The sequence below is a fragment of the Schistocerca gregaria genome, chromosome 3, assembly GCF_023897955.1.
Source record: "Schistocerca gregaria isolate iqSchGreg1 chromosome 3, iqSchGreg1.2, whole genome shotgun sequence".
Classification (NCBI taxonomy): Eukaryota; Metazoa; Arthropoda; class Insecta; order Orthoptera; family Acrididae; genus Schistocerca; species Schistocerca gregaria.
The window spans coordinates 118,120,573-118,142,794 of NC_064922.1; the positions used below are offsets into that span (position 1 = coordinate 118,120,573).

The 22,222-nt window shown below is 44.4% G+C and overlaps 1 protein-coding gene across 1 annotated transcript in view; it reads left to right on the forward strand.

The window, feature by feature from the left end:
* Positions 1-2,648: 2,648 nt before the first annotated feature.
* Positions 2,649-22,222, forward strand: part of LOC126355276 (uncharacterized) — a 384,087-nt gene continuing 364,513 nt past the window's right edge. The window contains exons 1-2 of the mRNA XM_050005563.1: positions 2,649-2,775; positions 4,791-5,140. Of these exons, the coding sequence (XP_049861520.1) occupies positions 2,649-2,775; positions 4,791-5,140 (477 nt within the window). The remainder of the gene's footprint in view (positions 2,776-4,790; positions 5,141-22,222) is intronic.

The following is a 22,222-nucleotide window of genomic DNA, read 5'->3' on the forward strand; positions in this document are numbered from 1 at the left end:
ACCATACCTGTTAACCACGGATTCTGATAGGTCTTCGGTATGTTATAGAGGTATATTTCAACAGTGCCTGGCGGCTTTTCATGCGCAAGCCTCTAGTTTCTGAGGAAGTCGATGTTGCGGTATTATGCGTATCTTCTATATGTGGAGCTTCAGACATGTTTCAGTCAAGCGCGCGTAGCAGCGGTCAAGGTTCGCCGTTACCACGTCCTGCCTGTTCACTGCCTGTTTTCCACTTCGTCGTACGGAATCTCAATAAATAGTATACGTCAGGAAGAACTATTCCAAATAGTAATTTTCGCCGTAGTAATTTCATCAATAAATCAATAAATAGAGACAACTTTTTCAAAAACACACATCAAATAAAGTTTTGCATCTGTGTGCTTCCCAGAACTCATGAAGATATACGTCGACTGTTAATATTGTATCACAGACACAGTCCCTTTGACTGCTCTGTCACTAAACCCGCCCAAAGATGTAACCGACCATGCGTATGCATCGGCTATTAGACGGAGGGGGTCCGATAGCCGGTCAGTTCCCGTCATTCCACCAGGAAGGAGGTACACGGCTCGTGTTGCCTGTAGTTCAACCATGACTAGATAGTCAATACCGCGGTCCGATCGCTTCCGCATTGTTGCTTTGCGCCAGGAAGGGCTCTCAACAAGGGAAGTGTCCAGAAGCGGTTCTGACATGGAGGAGATACAGAGAGATCGTAACTATGAATGACATGCTTCGCTCAGACCGTCCAAGGGATACCATTGCAATGGGTGACCTGTACCTACAGATTATGGCTCGGTGGAACCATGACTGCAACACCAACATGTTGAATAATGCTTTTTGAGCAGGCACAGGAAGTCGTATTATGACCCAGACTGTGCACAATAGACTGCATGATGCGCAGCTTCACTCCCCACGTCCATGGCGAGATACATCTTTGGAGCCACGACACCATGCAGCGCGGTATACACATGGGCCCAATAACTGCTCAGGATTGGCATCTCGTTCTCTTCACCGATGAGTGTCGCATATGCCTTCAACCAGACAATCATCGGAGACGTCTATGGAGGCAACTCGGTCAGGGTGAACGCATTAGGCACACTGTAGCGAGTGCAGCAAGGTGGAGGTTCCCTGCTGTTTTGCGGTGGCATTATGTGGGGCCGACGTACGCCGCTGGTGGTCACAGAAGGCGCCGTAACGGCTGTACAATACGTGAATGCCACCCTCCGACCGATAGTTCAACCATATCGGCAGCATACTGGCGAGGCATTCGTTTTCGTGGGCAACAATTCGCGCCCTCACGGTGCACATCTTCTGAACAACTTCCTTCAGGATAACGACATCGCTCGACTAGAGTGCCCAGCATGTTCTCCTGACATGAACCTTATCAAACATGCCTGGGATAGATTTAAAAGGTCTGTTTATGGATGACGTGGCCCACCAACCACTCTGAAAACGATCTACGCCAAATCTACGTTGAGGAGAGGGACAATGTGGAGCAACAATGCCTTGATGAACTTGTGGATAGTATGCCACAACGAATACAGGCATTCATCAGTGCAAGAGGACGTGCTACTGGGTATTAGACGTACCGGTGTGTACAGCAATCTGGACCACCACCTCTGAAGGTCTCTCTGTATGGTGGTACAACATGCAATGTGTGATTTTCATGAGCAGAAATAAAGGACGGAAATAACGTTTATGTTGATCTGTATTCCAGTTTTCTGTAGAGGTTCATGAATTCTCGGAACCAAGGCGATGCAAAACTTTTTTTATTTGTTTATGTGGCTCATAGTTAAAACTTTAAATATTTGGACAACATTTGCTTCCTACTTTTCTTAGACGTGATATCACCTCATTTTTTGCCCTGTCTCTTAGTCCCTCGGACCGTTACGGAATTCTCAACCCTGTAAATACCCAAGGTAAAAATCACTATTTTTGAATAAATTTGCGTGATACATACCATTTACTAAAATATTGTACGATTAAATAGAAGAAAGGAAAGTACACGGGTAAGATCTGAACCCGTACCGGCAACGTGGTAGGTGTGAACCTTAGTCGCTGCACTACGCTCGGTTCCTCAGAACAGGATGAACGTTACAGGTATAGGATGGGCGCATAATAAACTTCCAACATCGATTTTCTGGGAAACTAGGGGCCAAACTAGTCAGGTACTCGGGGAAGGTTCCTCTAAAACATACCTAAGACTCTTGAAAATCCCGTGGTTAACTAGTCTGATAATCGCTTAGTGAGTAGAAATTTTATGACTTTTTACACAACGCGTTTTACCCGCATTCATCTCCAAATATTTTACCAAGGCCGCTAATTACGTAGTGGAGGCAATTTGTGAAAGCAGTGCGTAGTTTGCAGGGCCTATGAAGGCTGGATACGTCTGCACGTATTGAGTGCCCTAAGCCGACACACACACACACACACACACACACACACGCACACTATGCTTAAGGATAGCGTCAACACCACGTGGTTACAAGTTACAGTCGGCAAATACCCTCCCAGAGCGATTGAAGCAGGTCGCTGCTGAATCACCAGCAGAGCGGGAGAGGCAGCATACGGTTTCGCCCCTTGTGCCGTGAATGGAAGCCGAAGTTAGACGGTCTCAGCAACTCGAGACGTCACAGGTACGGGCCGATAAGATGTCCAACTTGTGCCACGGGCAGGTAGCGAACGCTTTGATTGCAGCCGGCCAGGTCTCCGCAGCTAATCAACGGTCCAGAGGAATCTCCATCTCCGTGGCTGCCTTAGCAACCGAAACAACAGCGAGTGAGTAGTGACGATTCTGCAGATACTCACCATCAGCTGTTAACCAAGAAATATTTTTGTAAATTTTTCGAAAAGCTTTTCTGGCGCTAGCAGTCAGTAGTTTCAAAGGCGAGCGAATTACTATAAACAAGACATTCCATTACAGACATGCTGCAGATATTATTGGCACTTACCTGAATTGTTAGCATTTTTTGCATTTACGTCGGACTTCTAGAGCGCAGCTCGGGGACAAGATGATTGAGATCTCGAAAAGAGTATGCTTAGACTATAAAGATCGAAGCTTTACAAAAATGGGACCTACATTACTGGAGGAAAGACAAACCGAGAAGTACTGCTGATACGTAAAGGTATCCGACAGAATTGCGCATTATCAGCCGTTACCTTTAACCTGTCGGCCTGTGTGGGAGAGGAGTAGGAGAACACTCGCAGACAAGTATACTTACACACGGACGAATGACAGATATGTTAAGATATGCTAATGATTCAGCTGTCCCACTTAAAAGTGCAGAACATCTTCAAGCCATGTTATTTAAAATGGATAATTTTATGAGGGAACAGAATAATACGAAGGTAAATATCTTCAATGCTTAAGAGGTGGAATGTGAAAAAGAAGAGAAAGCAAAAGTCCAAATTTACATCGGTAATCAGCTATTTGATCAAGTTGAGCAACAATAGACAGGCAAAAGAAGTCACAAATAGAGTTCGTCAAGCAGAAAGGTACTTCCAAGAGAAATAAAATCTCGACTCAAAAATAACCAGCATTGAAATTAGAAAATGCCTATGTTTAGAGTATGGTTTCATGAAAGGTGGACTCTGGGGACTGAAGAATAAAAGGAATTATTTGGAGGTGTGTTCAAAGTAAAGTGAATTGACTGGGCTGCAAACGAAGAAGTTCCCCAGTTTCTGCGAAACCCAAACAGGTGTTCTAAAAGTGTGGCTTCAGTTTTGTTTTTATGTGGGTTAGGACAGTTTCGGTTATTATTTTCGGTGCATGAAAAACTAAAACGGGAATCTTGTAGTTTTCACATTTTACGGAATTTATCTTCTATGAGGTGGGTATCATTTCGATATCTGTAACCGTTTATGTAATATGAGGAATCTGTTACATGAGATCAATTTTATTGAAATTGGTGACAGACAGTTACCTCTACCCAACTCTAAGGAAAAATTCAATATGTTAACTAAATTTCATACGCTACAGCACGTTATGTAATATGCACCAAACGCAAAATCATAGCGACCTGTATTTTTTATAACACATTTTTCCTAATATTGCACAGAGTCTTACTATCACATATACCGGGTGATCAAAGAGTCAGTACAAATTTGAATACTGTATCAATCACGGTATAATGTAGATAGAGAGGTACCAATTTACACACATGCTTGGAATGACATGGGGTTTTATTAGAACCAAAATAAGAAACAAAAGTTCAAAAAATGTCCGATGGATGGCGCTTCATCTGATCAGAATAGCAATAACTACCATAACAAAGTAAGACAAAGCAAACATAATGTTCTTTACAGGAAATGCTCAATATGTCCACCATCATTCTTCAACAATAGCTGTAGTCGAGGAATAAAATTGTGAACAGCACTGTGAAGCATGTGCTGAGTTATGGTGAGGCATTGGTGTCGGATGTTGTCTTTCAGCATCCCTAGAGATGTTGGTCGATAACGATACACTTGCGACTTCCGGTTAACGCAAAGCCAATAATGGCACGGACTGAGGTCTGGGGACCTGGGAGGCCAAGCATGACGAAAGTGGGGGCTGAGAACACGATCATCACCAAACGATGCGCACAAGAGATCTGTCGCACATTTTGTCAACTTTTTTTTTTTTTTTGTTCTAATAAAACCCCATGTCATCCCGAAGCATGTGTGTAAATTTTTACCTCTCTGTCTACATTAGTCCACGTTTTATTAAGTTTTCAAATTTATACTGATTTTTTGATCACCCGGTATATCGGCCACCGTATCCTGCGCGAACTACACAAAATCTTTGTTTACGTCAGTGGTCGGTGCTCCTGGCCCCCTCGCTGAGCGTCGGCACGTCCCGCGTCGCCGCTACAGCCGCCGCCGTGTTACAGGGCTGCCGACGGCGGGGTGCGCGTCGCCGGGGTCGCCCTCGGGCGGCTTCGAGTCGCCGGTGTCCTCGCGCGCCAGCGAGTCGGCCGGCCCGGTGGCGCCGTCGGCCGGCGGCTGGCTGCGGGTGTCTCCGGGCAGCGCGCGCGGCCGCCTCCTGTACCGCGTGCAGATGCTGCTGCTGCCGCTGCTGCCCGTGGCGGCGCTGCTCGCGCAGACCGGCGTCAACATGGCCGACGGCATCGCCGTGCACTCGGCCGCCACCGCCGTCGGCAGGCAGGTCAGTAGCAGCCGTCCGCGTCTCTGCACGACAGGCGGCACATCCATTCTACCAGCTATTTGCGTTCTTTCCCTTCCATTTACATATGGAGTGTGGAAACGTGCCTCCGTACGTGCTGTAATTACTCTAACCTTGTGATCTCTACGAGAGCGATCATTGGGGTTGTGCTATCTACATCTACCCAGATACTCTGCAAGCCACCGTACTGTGCTTGGCGGAGGATACCCTGTACCACTATTAATCTTTTCATTTCATATTCCGTGGCCGCGCGAAATAGCCGCGTGGTCTGGGCGCCTTGCCACGGTTCTTGCAGCTCCGCCCGTTGAGATTCGAGTACTCCCTCGGGCACTGGTGTGTGTGTTCTCCTTAGCGTAATTTACGAGGGTGGTCCAGAAATTAAGTTACGATCGGTCGCGAAATGGACACCACACTGAAAACTCGATGAAACTTTGCATAGATGTATTGGGCAATGTCTCTAGTATGACCGTCGATCGCATCAAAACGCTCGTTTCAGTTTTGAGCGCACTGTGAGCGAGTAAAGGTGCCTAGAATAACAATGTCTCCCACCAAGTAGGAGGGACCGCTGAGAGGCTTCGCCTTCATGAATGCAGCCCATATCGGAAACAGATAAAGATATGAACACAATTTTCAAGGCTAAACGAAATCAGGATCTTTGGAACATATCATAAAAATTGCAGCCATTTGCTGTTCTTAGACGTCTTGAAATTTTCGGTTGAGGTTTGGTCGGCTTGTGAAGGCGAAAATGTAAAAACCTTTTTTTTTTTTTTAGCTTTTCAGCAGAATCGGCCATGAACAAATGGTAACTCCATAAGTCCCATCAAGCCCACAGCAGTCGCACTTCCTTCTTCATGACAATACTCAGCCACACTCTGCAGTGGCAGTGAAGACGCTCCTGCAGCCCTTTAGATAGGAATTGTTCGATCACCCGCAACACAGTCATAATTGGCTCGTCCTGAGTATCATTTCTTTTCACATGAAACGCTGGATACGAAGACAACACTTGGGCTCAGGCTACACACTATAGACCAGCGTAGAGAATTATCGGAAAGTACAGGCGGCTGCGTTCTATGACGATGGTGTTGGAAATTTGGTATAACGCTCCGATAAATGTTTAAGTCGGAGTAGCGACTATGTATCTGGAAACTGTAGCTAACTAATGCAAATAAAATGTTTCTGAATTTCTCTGTGGTTTCCATTTAGCGACCCATCGGAACTTACTCTCTGGACAACCCTCGTAGTTTCAGTTAGATAAATAGGGTGTAAGCCTACTACTGTGTCCAGACTAAGCGCCTGCAACTCTCGCTTCCCGCGAAGCAGACCGGTACAGCGGGCCCCGGACCGAGTAGGGGTTAGCCTGGCCGGTCGTCCCGGAAACACAGACGCTTCCCAGAAACCACAAGGAGACGTCCACGGCGCCGCAAGCCGCGGACCACTTTCCTTCCGCTCGACACGTGACTGCAAATAGAACCAGCCATATCCATGCACCGAGCAGTATTTAGGCTGGCGCAGGAGCCTGGAGAGGCAGTTCACGCTGAGCGAACCCACTGGTGTCATCGTAGCCGCCGCGTCATCGTCTACCGCCGCCAGCGTACCGGAGCTATCCTCGCAGGGCCCCTACTCGTCCTCGGACTCTGGTGACGGCAACGTGGACTCCGCGCCGCTCTTCACTAGACGCCCGGAGCTTGGTTTGGTGAAGTTGTATGGTTACTACAGACTATGTTTGGAAGAATCTCTGATTTAGTTATTGGTAGGCTTGGAGGATCAGTCCTACCTCACGAATATTGTTTTCAAAATTTTGAAGAAAGACTTTAGTTTAAATAAAAATGCTATAACTCACACTCTGAGAATTTCCTATCTGCGGACGGCGGAAATATTACCTACGGAACGATGACCTCAGCAGTTTGATCCCATAGGAACTTACCACAAAAATTTCCTATTCCACTCACAAATAGAGTGAGGTATAAACCACAACCTGTACGCCTTCTTACGAGTCCCAATTTCCCGTGTCTTATCTTCGTGGTCCTTACCTGCAGTGGTAGTAGAATCGTTCGGTAGTCGGCATCAAATTCCAGTTCTCTAAATTTTCTCGACAATGTCTCTCGAAAAGAACGTCGCCTTCCCTCCAGGGATTCCCATTTGAGTTTCCGAAGCATCTCCGTGACACTCACCTCTTGTTCGAACCCACCGGTTATGGCAGCCCGCCTCTGAATTTCTTCGCTGTGTTCTTACATTCTGACCCCAAAATGGATCCCAAACACCCGAAAAGTATTCAAGAATATGTCGCACCAGCGTCCTACATGCGGTCTCCTTCACATATGGAACCACTCTTTCCTAAAATTCTCCCAAGAAACCGAAGCCGACCATTAGCCTTTCCTACCACAGTTCTCACATGCCGGTTCCACCTCAATTCGCTTTGCAACGTTATGGCCAGATACGTAAACGACTTGACTGTGCCAATAAAGACACTAATAATGCTCTATCCGAGCGTTATACGTTTCTTCTTCCTACTCATCCGCGTCAACTTACATTTTTTCCACATTTAGATCCAGCTGCCACTCATCACACCAACTAGGAATTTTATCTAGCTCGTATCTTCCTACAGTCACTCAAATTCGACACCGTACCGTACGCCACGGCGTCATTAGCAAACAACCGCAGACTGCTGTCCACCCTGTATGCCAAATTATTTATATATATAGAAAACAACTGCGGTCCTATCACACTTCCCTGGGCACTCCTGACGATATCTCTATCTCTGATGAACACTCGAAGTCGAGGACAACATACTGGGATCTATTATCTAACAAGTGTTCGTGGCACTCGCATATATGTGAACTTAATCCATATGCTCGTATATTCGCTAATAGCCTGCAATAGGGCACCGTGTCAAATGTTTTCTGGAAATGTAGAAATATGGAATCTGCCTAATGCCTTTCATCCGTAGTTCTCAGTATATCATGTCACAAAAGAGCAAGCTGAGTTTCACACGAGCGATGCCTTCGAAAACGATGCTAAATAGTGGACATAAGCTTCTCAGTCTCAAGAAAGATTATTATATTCGAACTGAGAATATGTTCAAAGATTGTAGCAAACAGAAGTTAAGGATATTGGTCCCTAATTTTGCGGATCCGTTCTCTGCCCTTCTTATATACACAGGAGTCACTTGAGCTATTTTTCCAGTCACTTGGGACTTCGTGCTGGGCGAGAGATTCATGATATGGCTCTGAGCACTATGCGACTTAACTTCTGAGGTCATCAGTCTCCTAAAACTTCGAACTAATTAAACCTAACTAACCTAAGGACATCACACACATCCATGCCCGAGGCAGGATTCGAACCTGTGACCGTAGCGGTCGCTCGGCTCCAGACTATAGCGCCTAGAACCGCACGGCCACTCCGGCCGGCAGATTTATGATAAATGGAAGGCATGTATGGGGCGAATGCCGTAGAGTACTCTTTGTAACATAAAATTGGGATTCCATCCGGACCTGGCGATTTATTTGCTTTCAAACCTTTCAGTTATTTCTGTACGCCAGGAATGTTTACATGTCGTCCATACGGGGGTCTGTCCGATGGTCAAATGACGGTATGTTTGTTGGAATCTTCTGTGAGAACTGTGAGAACGATTTCTTGAAAGTGAAATTTAAAACTTCGGCTTTCCTTTCACTACCTTCAACTTCCGCGCCAAAATAGTCAACAAGGGCCCGAATAGAACCCTCAGACCTGCTTAGAGACTCTACATACAAGCAGAAATTCCACGGGTTCTCTGCCTGACCTTTTGCTAAGGTATTACCGTAGAATGCTTCACGCATAGATCCTTTTACAGACGCACAAATTTCTAGTAACCTTCGTTCGTCGTCATTTATGCGTTCCCTTCTGAACCGAGAGTGCAACAGCCTCTGCTTCCTCAGTATCCTCCGAATTTCGTTGTTAAACCGTGGTGGGTCTTTTCCATCCTATACCCACTTACTAGGCACATAACTCTCCAGACCCAGATTTACAATTTGCTTAAAGTTTGTCCATAATTCCTCTTACATTCGTGTTACTGGAACTAAGTGATGCCAATTCACGGCGCCGGCCGAAGTGGCCGTGCGGTTCTGGCGCTGCAGTCTGGAATCGCGAGACCACTACGGTCGCAGGTTCGAATCCTACCTTGGGCATGGATGTGTGTGATGTCCTTAGGTTAGTTAGGTTTAACTAGTTCTAAGTTCTAGGGGACTGATGCCGTAAGATGTTAAGTCCCATAGTGCTCAGAGCCATTTTTGAACCAATTCACGGTCTAAGAGCGTTGCTAATAGCTGCTTATCAGCTCAATGTAGCAGAAAAACTCTCCTAGCGTCCTTGATTGGTTTATTAACTTTTGTTTATAACCGCTAATCCCCGTTCCTATATTGACTTTGTCCATAAGGTCCGGCTTCTTTATTGTTACTATATTCCTAGTCATCATTTAAAGCTGATTTTTGAAACTGTATAAGTAGGCCTTTTCGGAATACTTCTCGGTTATCTTAAAAAGTTTGTCGATTCACTTTCTGCAGCTCTGTGATGATATTCCACAGGTGAAACAAGCCTGTGATCATTCGTGCTGCCCTTCTGTCCAAACTTTCAGTATCCGCTGCTAGTTCTACTTAGTAAGGATCCCGCACACTTCAGCAACATTCTAGGACGCGCTGCACGAGTCATTTGTAAGCTCTCTCTTTGTAGACGTTGCACCTTGCTGTACACGCTTCGTGGATCTTTAGTGGATACAGGAGAGAGGAACAGATGTGATTCGTGTACAGAGAATTCAGATATTAATTTATCCTACATCTAATACCAAATAGTAAAAGTAATACATAACTTTGTCTGCTGTAGTTGCAGCGTTAGTTGCTAAGAGTAGGTTTGAACATTGAAAAAAAAAGTACAAAGGTTTACAATTCAGTCAATCTGTAAAAGTTACGAAATAGCAAACTCAGGAAAAGGCTCTGTGCACCGATGTTTGAAACTAAGCAGACCCGCAGCTTGAGCTCGATGCATGTCACTTACAGCGGCGTAATCATTCACAGCAGCGTCCTCGTGTTGCGGTGGCGGCTGTAGTAAACACGGTCGTGAGGCCAGTGGCAAGCTTATTTTAAAGGGATGGCGGCCGATACCGCACTAGATTGATTGTTTTTCGCCAGTATTCAACCAACCATTGGAAATATTGTCCCATCAAAGAACAAAAAATACGAATATGTTTCAGTTGATTTAAAAGAATAACTGAAAACTGGGGCTATAGATGCCTCATTCTGCCTTCCTCAGCACCTTTAAAAATTTTGGTATAAAAACAATTCGACCTTTTTTTAACATGCATCCAACTTCAAACTCCCACAAGCACCCTTAACTGCAACTCGCTCACACCCACTACTCCATCGCTGTAAGTTGCCCATACCCATTCACTCCCAGTTGCCCTTTCTCACTCACTCAATCAGCCCAACTCATTGTCATTATCTTTTTTTGTCTCTTGGTCACTGTCTCCCATCTCACACCCATAGTCTACTCCGTTCTGTCCCACCACTATGGTCTCCTCCCACTATTGCTGTCTCCGTTTCGCTCTCTGCTGCTATCTCATTCGTTCCTTCCCACTGCCGCTGTATCTTCTCATTGTCACTATGTCTCTCTTCCACGTTGTCATCCTGTTACAGCCTGTTTCTCATTATCACTGGCTATCAACCACTTTCACTTTCTCATTTTCTTTATTCCTCTCCGACTTCCGCCATCTTCTTCACTCTTTTTCTAGCACTTTTCTGTCACTGCCAACTATGTTACATTGCCGCTGTGCCCCTCTCTTTCTTTCACACTTCCATTCTCTCTTTCGCTGTTTCTATAACACAACCAGTGTCTACCATCTTCCAGTGTTTACTGTTTATCCGTCACTTTCCTATTGCCACTGCCTCCTTCTCTCCCAGCACAAAAAAGGGTGAAAAAGTTTTAAAAGCGCTGAGGAAGATAGTGTGTCAGTTGGAACCCCAACTTTTCCGTCAGTTTTTAAATAGATAGGAATATATTCGTATTTTTTGTGCTCCGACAGCAGAATTTTTTCGCTGGTTCCCTTTTTTCCCTGCTGCAGCAGTACATTTAACTCGTATGAAAAGAAATATATTGGTCAGTAAAATTTAGATAGTTTACTTATATAAAGCTGAAATAACACGAAACTAATTTTACACAACAGACCGCATTTCACATGCAAGAATTTTTACACGTGCGTCAGTACTACAACATGGGGTACCCATATGAAAACGGGAACGCTTTATCGCTCATTTGTCCGTGCTACATCTCTTTATAAATTACGTTTTTGCCTCACGCCAGATTGTAAGTGCGTATTTTACGTCTACAAGTTGGGTGACTATTAACGTCTGTATATCGGAAACAGATAAAGATATGAACGCAATTTTCAAGGCTAAACGAAATCAGGATCTTAGGAACATATCATAAAAATTGCAGCCATTTGTTGTTCATAGCCGTCTTGAAATTCTCGGTTGAGTTTTGGTCGGCTGCTGAAGGCGAAAATGTAAAAAACCTTTTTTTTTTAGATTTTCTGCAGAATCGGTCATGAACAAATGGTAACTCCATAAGTCCCATCAAGCCCACAGTAGACCACATCAAATACAAAAAGAACTAACCGATTTTCTCCATTTGCCCATACAGGAAGAAGTGTAATATTCATACTTTGACATTGTACTGTAGGACAGTGACACTAAGACGATCCTTCTGTTGGGTTTACAAATGGTCGCTAGCTCAAGGGCTATCCAAAAACATTTGACCCTCACTTTTTATCACCAATAGAAACCAAGCTATGAGCACGGACAATCACGATTTGGATCATACTAGGTACATATGCTGTTCCATGCGTACCGGTAACACAAGGTCTGCCACTTGCTTTACCCACGAACGAATCGATGTGTTGAATCCATTTCATATCCATGGTGAGTGCTACACCTAGGTATTTTTATGACATGACAGATTCCAACGGTGGGTCACTCAGGCTATAGTCATTAGTTCGTACATTTCTTCGTTTTGTGAATGGCATTTCTGAAAATTTAAAGCAAGTTCCCAATCTATGCACCACTTTGTAATCTTATCGAGGTATTAGTACTTCGTCACAGATAACTGCTTCGTCTGCAAAAAGTCTGAGGTCACTGTTAATATTATCCACAAGGTCATTAATATACCATATAAAATTACTTTTACATCTGACGATGACACTCTATCCCAGATGCAGTAATCTGCTGCGTTCTCGCTACTGAAACTTCTCAATCCAGTCACAAACACCGCTTGATACCCCCTACGATCGTACTGTTGAGAGTAAGCGTAGATACGGTTCTGAGTCAAACTCTTTTTAAAAACCGAGAAATACTGCATCTACCTGACCTTGATCTACAGCTTTCAGTGCGAGCTGCGTTTCACATCATCGAAGTTCTCGGAAACCATGTTGATTCGCTTGTAGGTGGTCGTACTGTTTGAAATGCATCATTATGTTTGATCTCAGAATATATTACAAGATTCTACAACAAATAGATGTCAAGGATATTGGACAGTAGTTTTGTGGATTATTTCTGCTACCCTTCATGCAGACGGGTGTGCTCTGTGCTCTCTTCCAACTAATGGCCACAGATTTTTGTTCGTGTGATCTACGGTAGATTATATTTAAAGAGGGACTAACTCAGCCGCAAATTCACTATATAATCTGACAGGGATTCCATTCATTCCATCGACCACCACTGCACACGCAACATGCCTCTTCGCGCCTAGGGTTAAAAGACGTTCTGAAACGACCCTTTTACATCAAAGCGAACGTGCAACAGCGGACGAGAATGCTGTCTGGTGTAAACGCTAGGCGCGCATTCGCTTGCGTTTGTTCTTATTCCGCTGGCTCCCTGTCTCTTAGCGAACCAACCAAAGAGAGAGAATAATATACAGAGAAAGGTTGTGGCCCGTCATTTACCGCTCCCTGCGGTGCCCAGCTGTACTGTTAGCCGCCATGTTTTGAGAAGGCATTCTCTGGTTGACTTGAAAGTGGTGGAGTATGTTCTCCAGCTCTTAAGATACCCGTTTACTTAATTCCTTTTTGAAATCACGCTCACCGTTTGCACAGTGTGTAACAACACTCAACGAAGCAACTGCGAATTTTTTTTATTTTAAGTGAATAATGTTAACAAATATTACCTGTTGTGCCAATACTTGTCCTATATCGTATCCTAATGTTCACGTTCGCTTACTTAACGGCAGTTTACCATTTTACCTGCACTTTTCGTCATAAAAACGAAAAGTGTAAGGTAAATTAAGAAAACTCATATTAGATAATGGGCAAGTCCCTTAGTATTTTGGCGGATATTATGCACATACATCGTAAATAAACTACAAATAGTGCAAAGGGCCCACTACATAACTTCTATCAGTCATTTTGCAAAATATGGCTCTGTATATTAGCAGAGTGTAAGGTAAATTAAGAAAACTCATATTAGATAATGGGCAAGTCCCTTAGTATTTTGGCGGATATTATGCACATACATCGTAAATAAACTACAAATAGTGCAAAGGGCCCACTACATAACTTCTATCAGTCATTTTGCAAAATATGGCTCTGTATATTAGCAGAGTAGTCTGATTAATGAGAAGGACAAAGTAGTATTTTTGGTATTAGTAATAAACTCACGATCAACCAAAAACTTCACTGCATATTCGACTAATTATGAGGCTTAGGTAGAATTATGCCCGCTACTCGGCTCGGTGTTTTCTTGCTGCATGCAACCCAGCTTTTGTTTTGAACTAAATATGAATGCTACAAATAATTGAAATTAACGTACACTATCCGTAGTTTCCTTTTGTAAATGCTCCGCTACTGACGGTCTGAGGTTACACTATTTACTACAAAAGCTACTGACACTGTCGAGAGATGATTTTTACAAAGTTTACTTTACTAAGAGGTATTATTGTTTCTGATTGTAATTATTGCTAAAAGTTAAATGCTGAAAGTTATTTCGTAATTCCCTTACCTACCATGCATTACAGCCCTTTCTTTTATTTCCGCAAAACGTGACGGAGGGATGTTCAGTTTGCTACACTCGAGTCATGGCGCCGCTTCTCTGTGCTATTCTCTCCCTTTGGGAACATAAAGAAAGTTCGCTGCCCACCACTCCAGCTGTATTATTGCAGAAAGCTTTCGTCTGCTACCTCGGCAACTTTCTGTTAGTGTTGACATGACTTGTGTGAGCGATGCAATGGTCTAGAGAGAACGCAGTGTTGCTGCCAGAAGAGTATAGATATCATACGTGCTTCTCGGATCCAAGACGTCCACAGCAGAAATGCCATAGTAAGACTGATATGATTGGTACAAAATTTCTAGAGCACTAAAAGGTCGTGCTGGGGACGTGAGAAAGATAAGTTATGACATGTTTGCATCAGGAAGTGAATGAGCAGAAGTTTTCAAACTCTTTTTATTCACAACGGAAAGCACAGAAAATTTCCTTGAAAGTGAACAACTATGAATATGCATCTATTGTGGAGACCAAATTAAAAATATACGAAACAGTTGATCGTTTACGTTGCTTGCGTTCATGGTACCTACAATTCCATGACTGATGATGTACCACAGTTATGTTAGAGATTTTTTATGATGAATAAAAGTGTTTTAACCAGGATCACGCCACCTGCCCTCCTACAAACTACAATGCACAACAAAATTAAAGGATTACCTCTTCGAAATACCGTAATTGTCTCCCATTTTGGTGTAGGAATTTTATATTTGTCTGAAAGCGCATATAACCTTCCACCGTAATGGTGCAAAAACGTGGCACCCTCCAACGTCACCCTCGGGCTAGGCGACGTTTCAAGCAGAAAGGAGCCTACACGAGCGGAAGAAAGGCCACAGCTCAGAAATTCATGTGATGTGTAAGCTAGGTTAATTATGTCACATTGGCATCTAATTTGACCGTGGGGAAGATCGTCACACTTCCTCTTACCCACATTTCACCCCCTCTTTTGACGCCTCTGCTATGGAGGTCAGAATCACGACCCCCACCGTTGAAATCTCCAGGTTTGTTGTTGGCCGAGTAAAACCTTTCAGACATACCGCAGCTCAGAATCAACACGAAAAGGCCTCAGCAGGTAGCATAATTGACGTCAGTGAAACCGCCCCTGTCCTTGGGGCGTTGATTCCCACTTATTTTGCCGTGGAAACCGGCAGTTACCGGTGTGACGTCCAACAGGAAAACTTTCTTGACAATAGTTGTCACTGCCGACACCGTGCTAACAAACTCAACCCTGATTTAAGAACAGCAACCCCCCACTAAATATGATCACACTCCTTCGGAAAGCGGTGTTACTGAAATTTTCCCTGGTTGGAAACACTATGGACCGTTCAAAACCTTACGATGTAGTGAGAATAACAGCAACTACCCTCAGAAAACGATTTATTGCATGCATTACACATAATCCCCATATAACTGCTGGCACTAGTCAAAATTTCAAAAATAGGTTGGTGCAATCTTCACATTGCTGAACTCAGAATGCATGATGCTCACGACAGAAAATTAGGTTAGTTGTGATATGTGTATAACAAAGGGGCAGAAGAGAGTTAGTTAAAGACCACACACAACTTGTGCAGAATCGGACGTTCTTGTTTACATATCAAAGTACATATAGAAAAGACCTTTAAAATGGAATATTGTTTATCTTTATTTCTTACATAGTGCATTTCCTCTCAGATTAAAGTAGCAATATAACGTTGATTTCGAAAATGGAGGGAAGTTCGTCTCTTTCAACAGTGATATATTCATCTGACGGCATCCATGTTTACCCTGCGCTTGTATTCACAGTGTACATTCCAGCAGAGCCGAAAGGTCACGTTGAGGCTCTACGTCATACTTGAGAGAATTGTGGAACCTCTCTTTTTAGAAGCGTTTATAGAACTCAAATTACGTCACTTGCTTTGATCCCCTTCTGCGTGAAAGGCAGAAAAGCTTAATCGTTACTACGACTTAATCTAATATATTGGCTAAATGTGATTTGTAATTGACAAGAAAAGGAAATAAATTACAGGTAACGTTGTAAGGCTTGTACCTCCACATTTTTCCAGAATGTCAAGACCCGAGTAAATGCATTTTGTGCCACACTGCGAAAATTTTCTCAAGTAAAACTTGTATCTCTCCCTCTTCTCTATGTTCTGACATCACAATAAGTTGGGTACTATCCTTACAAAAATGCTATGACCGTGCTAACCCATACAAACTGAAAGTTGAGGATCTTTATTATAATAGTACAAGTTTCTTCTTGAAGACGACTACACTACCGTTTAAACTGTGTATCAATTAGTAAAAAGTGGCACTTATGGTTTAGTAATGGTAAATAATTTCACGGCGTGTTACAGTTGTGCACGACATTAGACTTACTGCAATAAATAAATAAAAGAGATTAATAGATCAGTAATGAAATGCTGTCTTGAGAAATACACACTCACAAACTCTTCCTCCATTATATTCAGACCTCATTTGTTTTGCGTTATCAGTATGGAGATTAAGACGCACCATTTGTTCACGTGTATGATCTATTTAATTTGAAGAACACAACATGTTTCAGAAACATTTGAACCCATCACCAAGTTCTATAAACAGGGAAAACATGTCTCATCACTTTGTATACTAAAATACAAAAATTGGTGCCAATGTAGTACACGTGCCTTGAAAGTATTATGCCGTTCCGAACAATAAAAGATTCGCAATCCGCAAAGATGCATCATCAGACATACAGACTACGATTACACGACTCTCCACTGCTCTACGTTGCTTCAGCAACCGGAACTACTGATCAGACTCGGCAGCCGCAAAACTTCTGTCCACTGACTAACGAAAATCCACTGCCAAACACCTAAACAAGGCTGTAATGTCCTCCTTCGCATACTTCAGTGTCAACCAACGACATTGCTGCTAACGTGAAAACCTTTTGCGTCTGTATCTTTCCGTTACAACAATGCCTGAAAACATTCTCGGTTCTATTTTACAATAGTTTAAATGTATTGAGATTTGACACAATATTATAATACCCACTAGTGTACCATCATACATATGTAATGCTTCGTAAATAAATAAAACATTGAATCACTATGATTGACTCTTGATCTACGATCTCATAACTGTGCTCATTGCGTGCATTATACACTCCTGGAAATTGAAATAAGAACACCGTAAATTCATTGTCCCAGGAAGGGGAAACTTTATTGACACATTCCTTGGGTCAGATACATCACATGATCACACTGACAGAACCACAGGCACATAGACACAGGCAACAGAGCATGCACAATGTCGGCACTAGTACAGTGTATATCCACCTTTCGCAGCAATGCAGGCTGCTATTCTCCCATGTAGACAATCGTAGAGATGCTGGATGTAGTCCTGTGGAACGGCTTGCCATGCCATTTCCACCTGGCGCCTCAGTTGGACCAGCGTTCGAGCTGGACGTGCAGACCGCGTGAGACGACGCTTCATCCAGTCCCAAACATGCTCAATGGGGGACAGATCCGGAGATCTTGCTGGCCAGGTTAGTTGACTTACACCTTCTAGAGCACGTTGGGTGGCACGGGATACATGCGGACGTGCATTGTCCTGTTGGAACAGCAAGTTCCCTTGCCGGTCTAGGAATGGTAGAACGTTGGATTCGATGACGGTTTGGATGTACCGTGCACTATTCAGTGTCCCCTCGACGATCACCAGATGCGTACGGCCAGTGTAGGAGATCGCTCACCACACCATGATGCCGGGTGTTGGCCCTGTGTGCCTCGGTCGTATGCAGTCCTGATTGTGGCGCTCACCTGCACGGCGCCAAACACGCATACGACCATCATTGGCACCAAGGCAGAAGCGACTCTCATCGCTGAAGACGACACGTCTCCATTCGTCCCTCCATTCACGCCTGTCGCGACACCACTGGAGGCGGGCTGCACGATGTTGGGGCGTGAGCGGAAGACGGCCTAACGGTGTGCGGGACCGTAGCCCAGCTTCATGGAGACGGTTGCGAATGGTCCTCGCCAATACCCCAGGAGCAACAGTGTCCCTAATTTGCTGGGAAGTGGCGGTGCGGTCCCCTACGGCACTGCGTAGGATCCTGCGGTCTTGGCGTGCATCCGTGCGTCGCTGCGGTCCGGTCCCAGGTCGACGGGCACGTGCACCTTCCGCCGACCACTTGCGACAACATCGATATACTGTGGAGACCTCACGCCCCACGTGTTGAGCAATTCGGCGGTGCGTCCACCCGGCCTCCCGCATGCCCATTATACGCCATCGCTCAAAGTCCGTCAACTGCACATACGGTTCACGTCCACGCTGTCGCGGCATGCTACCAGTGTTAAAGACTGCGATGGAGCTCCGTATGCCACGGCAAACTGACTGACACTGACGGCGGTGGTGCACAAATGCTGCGCAGCTAGCGCCATTCGACGGCCAACACCGCGGTTCCTCGTGTGTCCGCCGTGCCGTGCGTGTGATCATTGCTTGTACAGCCCTCTCGCAGTGTCCGGAGCAAGTATGGTGGGTCTGACACTCCGGTGTCAATGTGTTCTTTTTTCCATTTCCAGGAGTGTAAATTGCTAACTAACAACATAAGAAACATTGTTACTGTTAAGCCTTAACTACATTCGTGGGGTTATAATTCCGTTCCTGCTCCAACGTTGTCACTTCGCTTCCATGTAATCGTAGTACCAGAGGTGCTTTTGCATTGTTCAGTCACCTGCTAACCAGCCACCATTATTTCCGTACTTACGTATTAGTTGGGGTCGACATGTCCCCAGCGTAGTTATAAAAGTTACTTTATTATTCACTGTCAAAAACTGTTTTTGTTTTAGACAGACTGGAGATATGTATGAACGATAATAAAATTTCTGGAATTATTGTTAGTGATGACTGCTGCCTCACAGCATGCATCATATTCTTTTCGAGGCGTAGACGAGTTCAGTGGCAATGAAACATAAATATCTGATCGTGAAACTGACAATGAAACTGAGGTTGATAAGGAGGCAGAAGAAAAGGATGTTCGCAAAGAAACCAAGAAATAATAAGACAATCCGGCTGTTTTGTGGAAAAAAACCTTGCTGTTGCAAGATGAGGAAAATAAGTCCCAGAAATTTTCCTAGGAACTTGCAGACCACAATGGGCCAAGGTTTTTGCAAAAATTTTAAAATGATAGCAGGGTCGACGAATCTGCAGTGAAAGTCGAAGTGGGGCCGAGTCAGCCAAAACAAACGAAGGTGTCACCTCACGACGCCACGTATGTCCGCGCATTAAAGACACAAAAAATACACATATTAAATGTCAAACATAGTGTGCAAAATGCATTCCATTGACGAAAAGGTATATCTTGAGTTTGATGAACGAAAATAGTTGCTAAGTTGATTCGTTAATGTACCTACTGTCATTTTTAATGGTGTACTTAACTGATAATTTTTGACCTCAGAAATGTTTATGAACAGCGTTGAAGTAGATGTTCTTCTTTTTTTAAATTTAATTTCAAAATTTCTGTTTAAGGGCCCAATTTTAATTTAAAAACCTAAATTGTTGTTAAAATAATTTTTAATAAATAATTAATTTTTAATAATTTTTAATGAAGCCTTCTACACTCCTGGAAATTGAAATAAGAACACCGTGAATTCATTGTCCCAGGAAGGGGAAACTTTATTGACACATTCCTTGGGTCAGATACATCACATGATCACACTGACAGAACCACAGGCACATAGACACAGGCAACAGAGCATGCACAATGTCGGCACTACTACAGTGTATATTCACCTTTCGCAGCAATGCAGGCTGCTATTCTCCCATGGAGACGATCGTAGAGATGCTGGATGTAGTCCTGTGGAACGGCTTGCCATGCCATTTCCACCTGGCGCCTCAGTTGGACCAGCGTTCGTGCTGGACGTGCAGACCGCGGGAGACGACGCTTCATCCAGTCCCAAACATGCTCAATGGGGGACAGATCCGGAGATCTTGCTGGCCAGGGTAGTTGACTTACACCTCCTAGAGCACGTTGGGTGGCACGGGATACATGCGGACGTGCATTGTCCTGTTGGAACAGCAAGTTCCCTTGCCGGTCTAGGAATGGTAGAACGATGGGTTCGATGACGGTTTGGATGTACCGTGCACTATTCAGTGTCCCCTCGACGATCACCAGAGGTGTACGGCCAGTGTAGAAGATCGCTCCCCACACCATGATGCCGGGTGTTGGCCCTGTGTGCCTCGGTCACATGCAGTCCTGATTGTGGCGCTCACCTGCACGGCGCCAAACACGCATACGACCATCATTGGCACCAAGGCAGAAGCGACTCTCATCGCTGAAGACGACACGTCTCCATTCGTCCCTCCATTCACGCCTGTCGCGACACCACTGGAGGCGGGCTGCACGATGTTGGGGCGTGAGCGGAAGACGGCCTAACGGTGTGCGGGACCGTAGCCCAGCTTCATGGAGACGGTTGCGAATGGTCCTCGCCGATACCCCAGGAGCAACAGTGTCCCTAATTTGCTGGGAAGTGGCGGTAAGGTCCGCTACGGCACTGCGTAGGATCCTACGGTCTTGGCGTGCATCCGTCCGGTCCGGTCCCAGGTCGACGGGCACGTGCACCTACCGCCGACCACTGGCGAGAACATCGATGTACTGTGGAGACCTCACGACCCACGTGTTGAGCAATTCGGCGGTACGTCCACCCGGCCTCCCGCATTCGCACTATACGCCCTCGCTCAAAGTCCGTCAACTGCACATATGGTTCACGTTCACGCTGTCGCGGCATGCTACCAGTGTTAAAGACTGCGATGGAGCTCCGTATGCCACGGCAAACTGGCTGACACTGACGGCGGCGGTGCACAAATGCTGCGCAGCTAGCGCCATTCGACGGCCAACACCGCGGTTTCTGGTGTGTCTGACACACCGGTGTCAATGTGTTCTTTTTTCCATTTCCAGGAGTGTATTTATTGATTCTTTAACAACAGTTTAGGGAAACACTGAAGTAAATAAGTTTCACATGGGTTTTCTTTTCGGTTCGAAAACTACCCATCGAAGGTACTAACGCCAGTTTAAACAGCAAGTTTATTTATGGGTTAAATGCATTAGGACTGTGTCTTTTTTTTTTTTTCAAATACATCGCTAATGTGGTACAGCAGTGCCCATAACACTTCTGTCTTTTTCGTTTAACATACTGATTCGTTCTTTTCAGAAAGCACAAATTATGTATATGAATTCTGAATTCTTTAGCAAACAGACTTTTTCTTCTAAATACGATATTTTCATGTCGTCTCTGATGATTAGTAATGAGTTCTCCACCTTCTTTAATTGCCTTATTTGAAATTTCTTCCTTTATTACCACTGAACCTTATTTTGAATCTTCTTCCAGTCTTACCCACGTACTTCATATCACAATCTTGAAATTATCTTTCACTGACTTCAGCTTTACACATCCAGTTTTCGCCTATGGAGATCTTATCTTTCAGCCTTTGCTCCAATTTGTTATCTGTCCTGAAGCGAATATCTCGCCTGTTTCATAAGATAAATCTCCGGTATTGTATGGCTATCTTTCTACGAATTAATCTTGTTTTGTTAGTTTCTATCTCTTGCTGTTGTAATAATATATTAAACCCACGTCATACCCACTTTCTACCAACATTTGTCTAAGTTTTTTTTTTCATTTCTTCATCTTTGTTCTTACGGCTTAACGAGGTGATATTAGCCAAGTGCAATGCATTTAAAAATGTAATTTTATGTTTTTGAGACTGGTATAAATTTTAAAAACTGTTCAACTGTGTGTGAATTCCTAAGGGAACTAATTGCTGAGGTCATCGGTTCCTAGACGTGGACAATACACTCACCTTTGCCCGAGGAAGGACTGGCAACTCCGGCGGGAGGGGCTGTACAATCCGTGACATGGCGCCTGTAACCGCTCGGCCACTCCGTGCGGCGAATTTTATGAGTTAGGCCTACTGCATCTGTCAACGTAGTTTTCCTATACATCCGTATCTCTAGTTTGGTATTTGCGTTCTCGATCAGCAAATCAAGATAATTTAAATT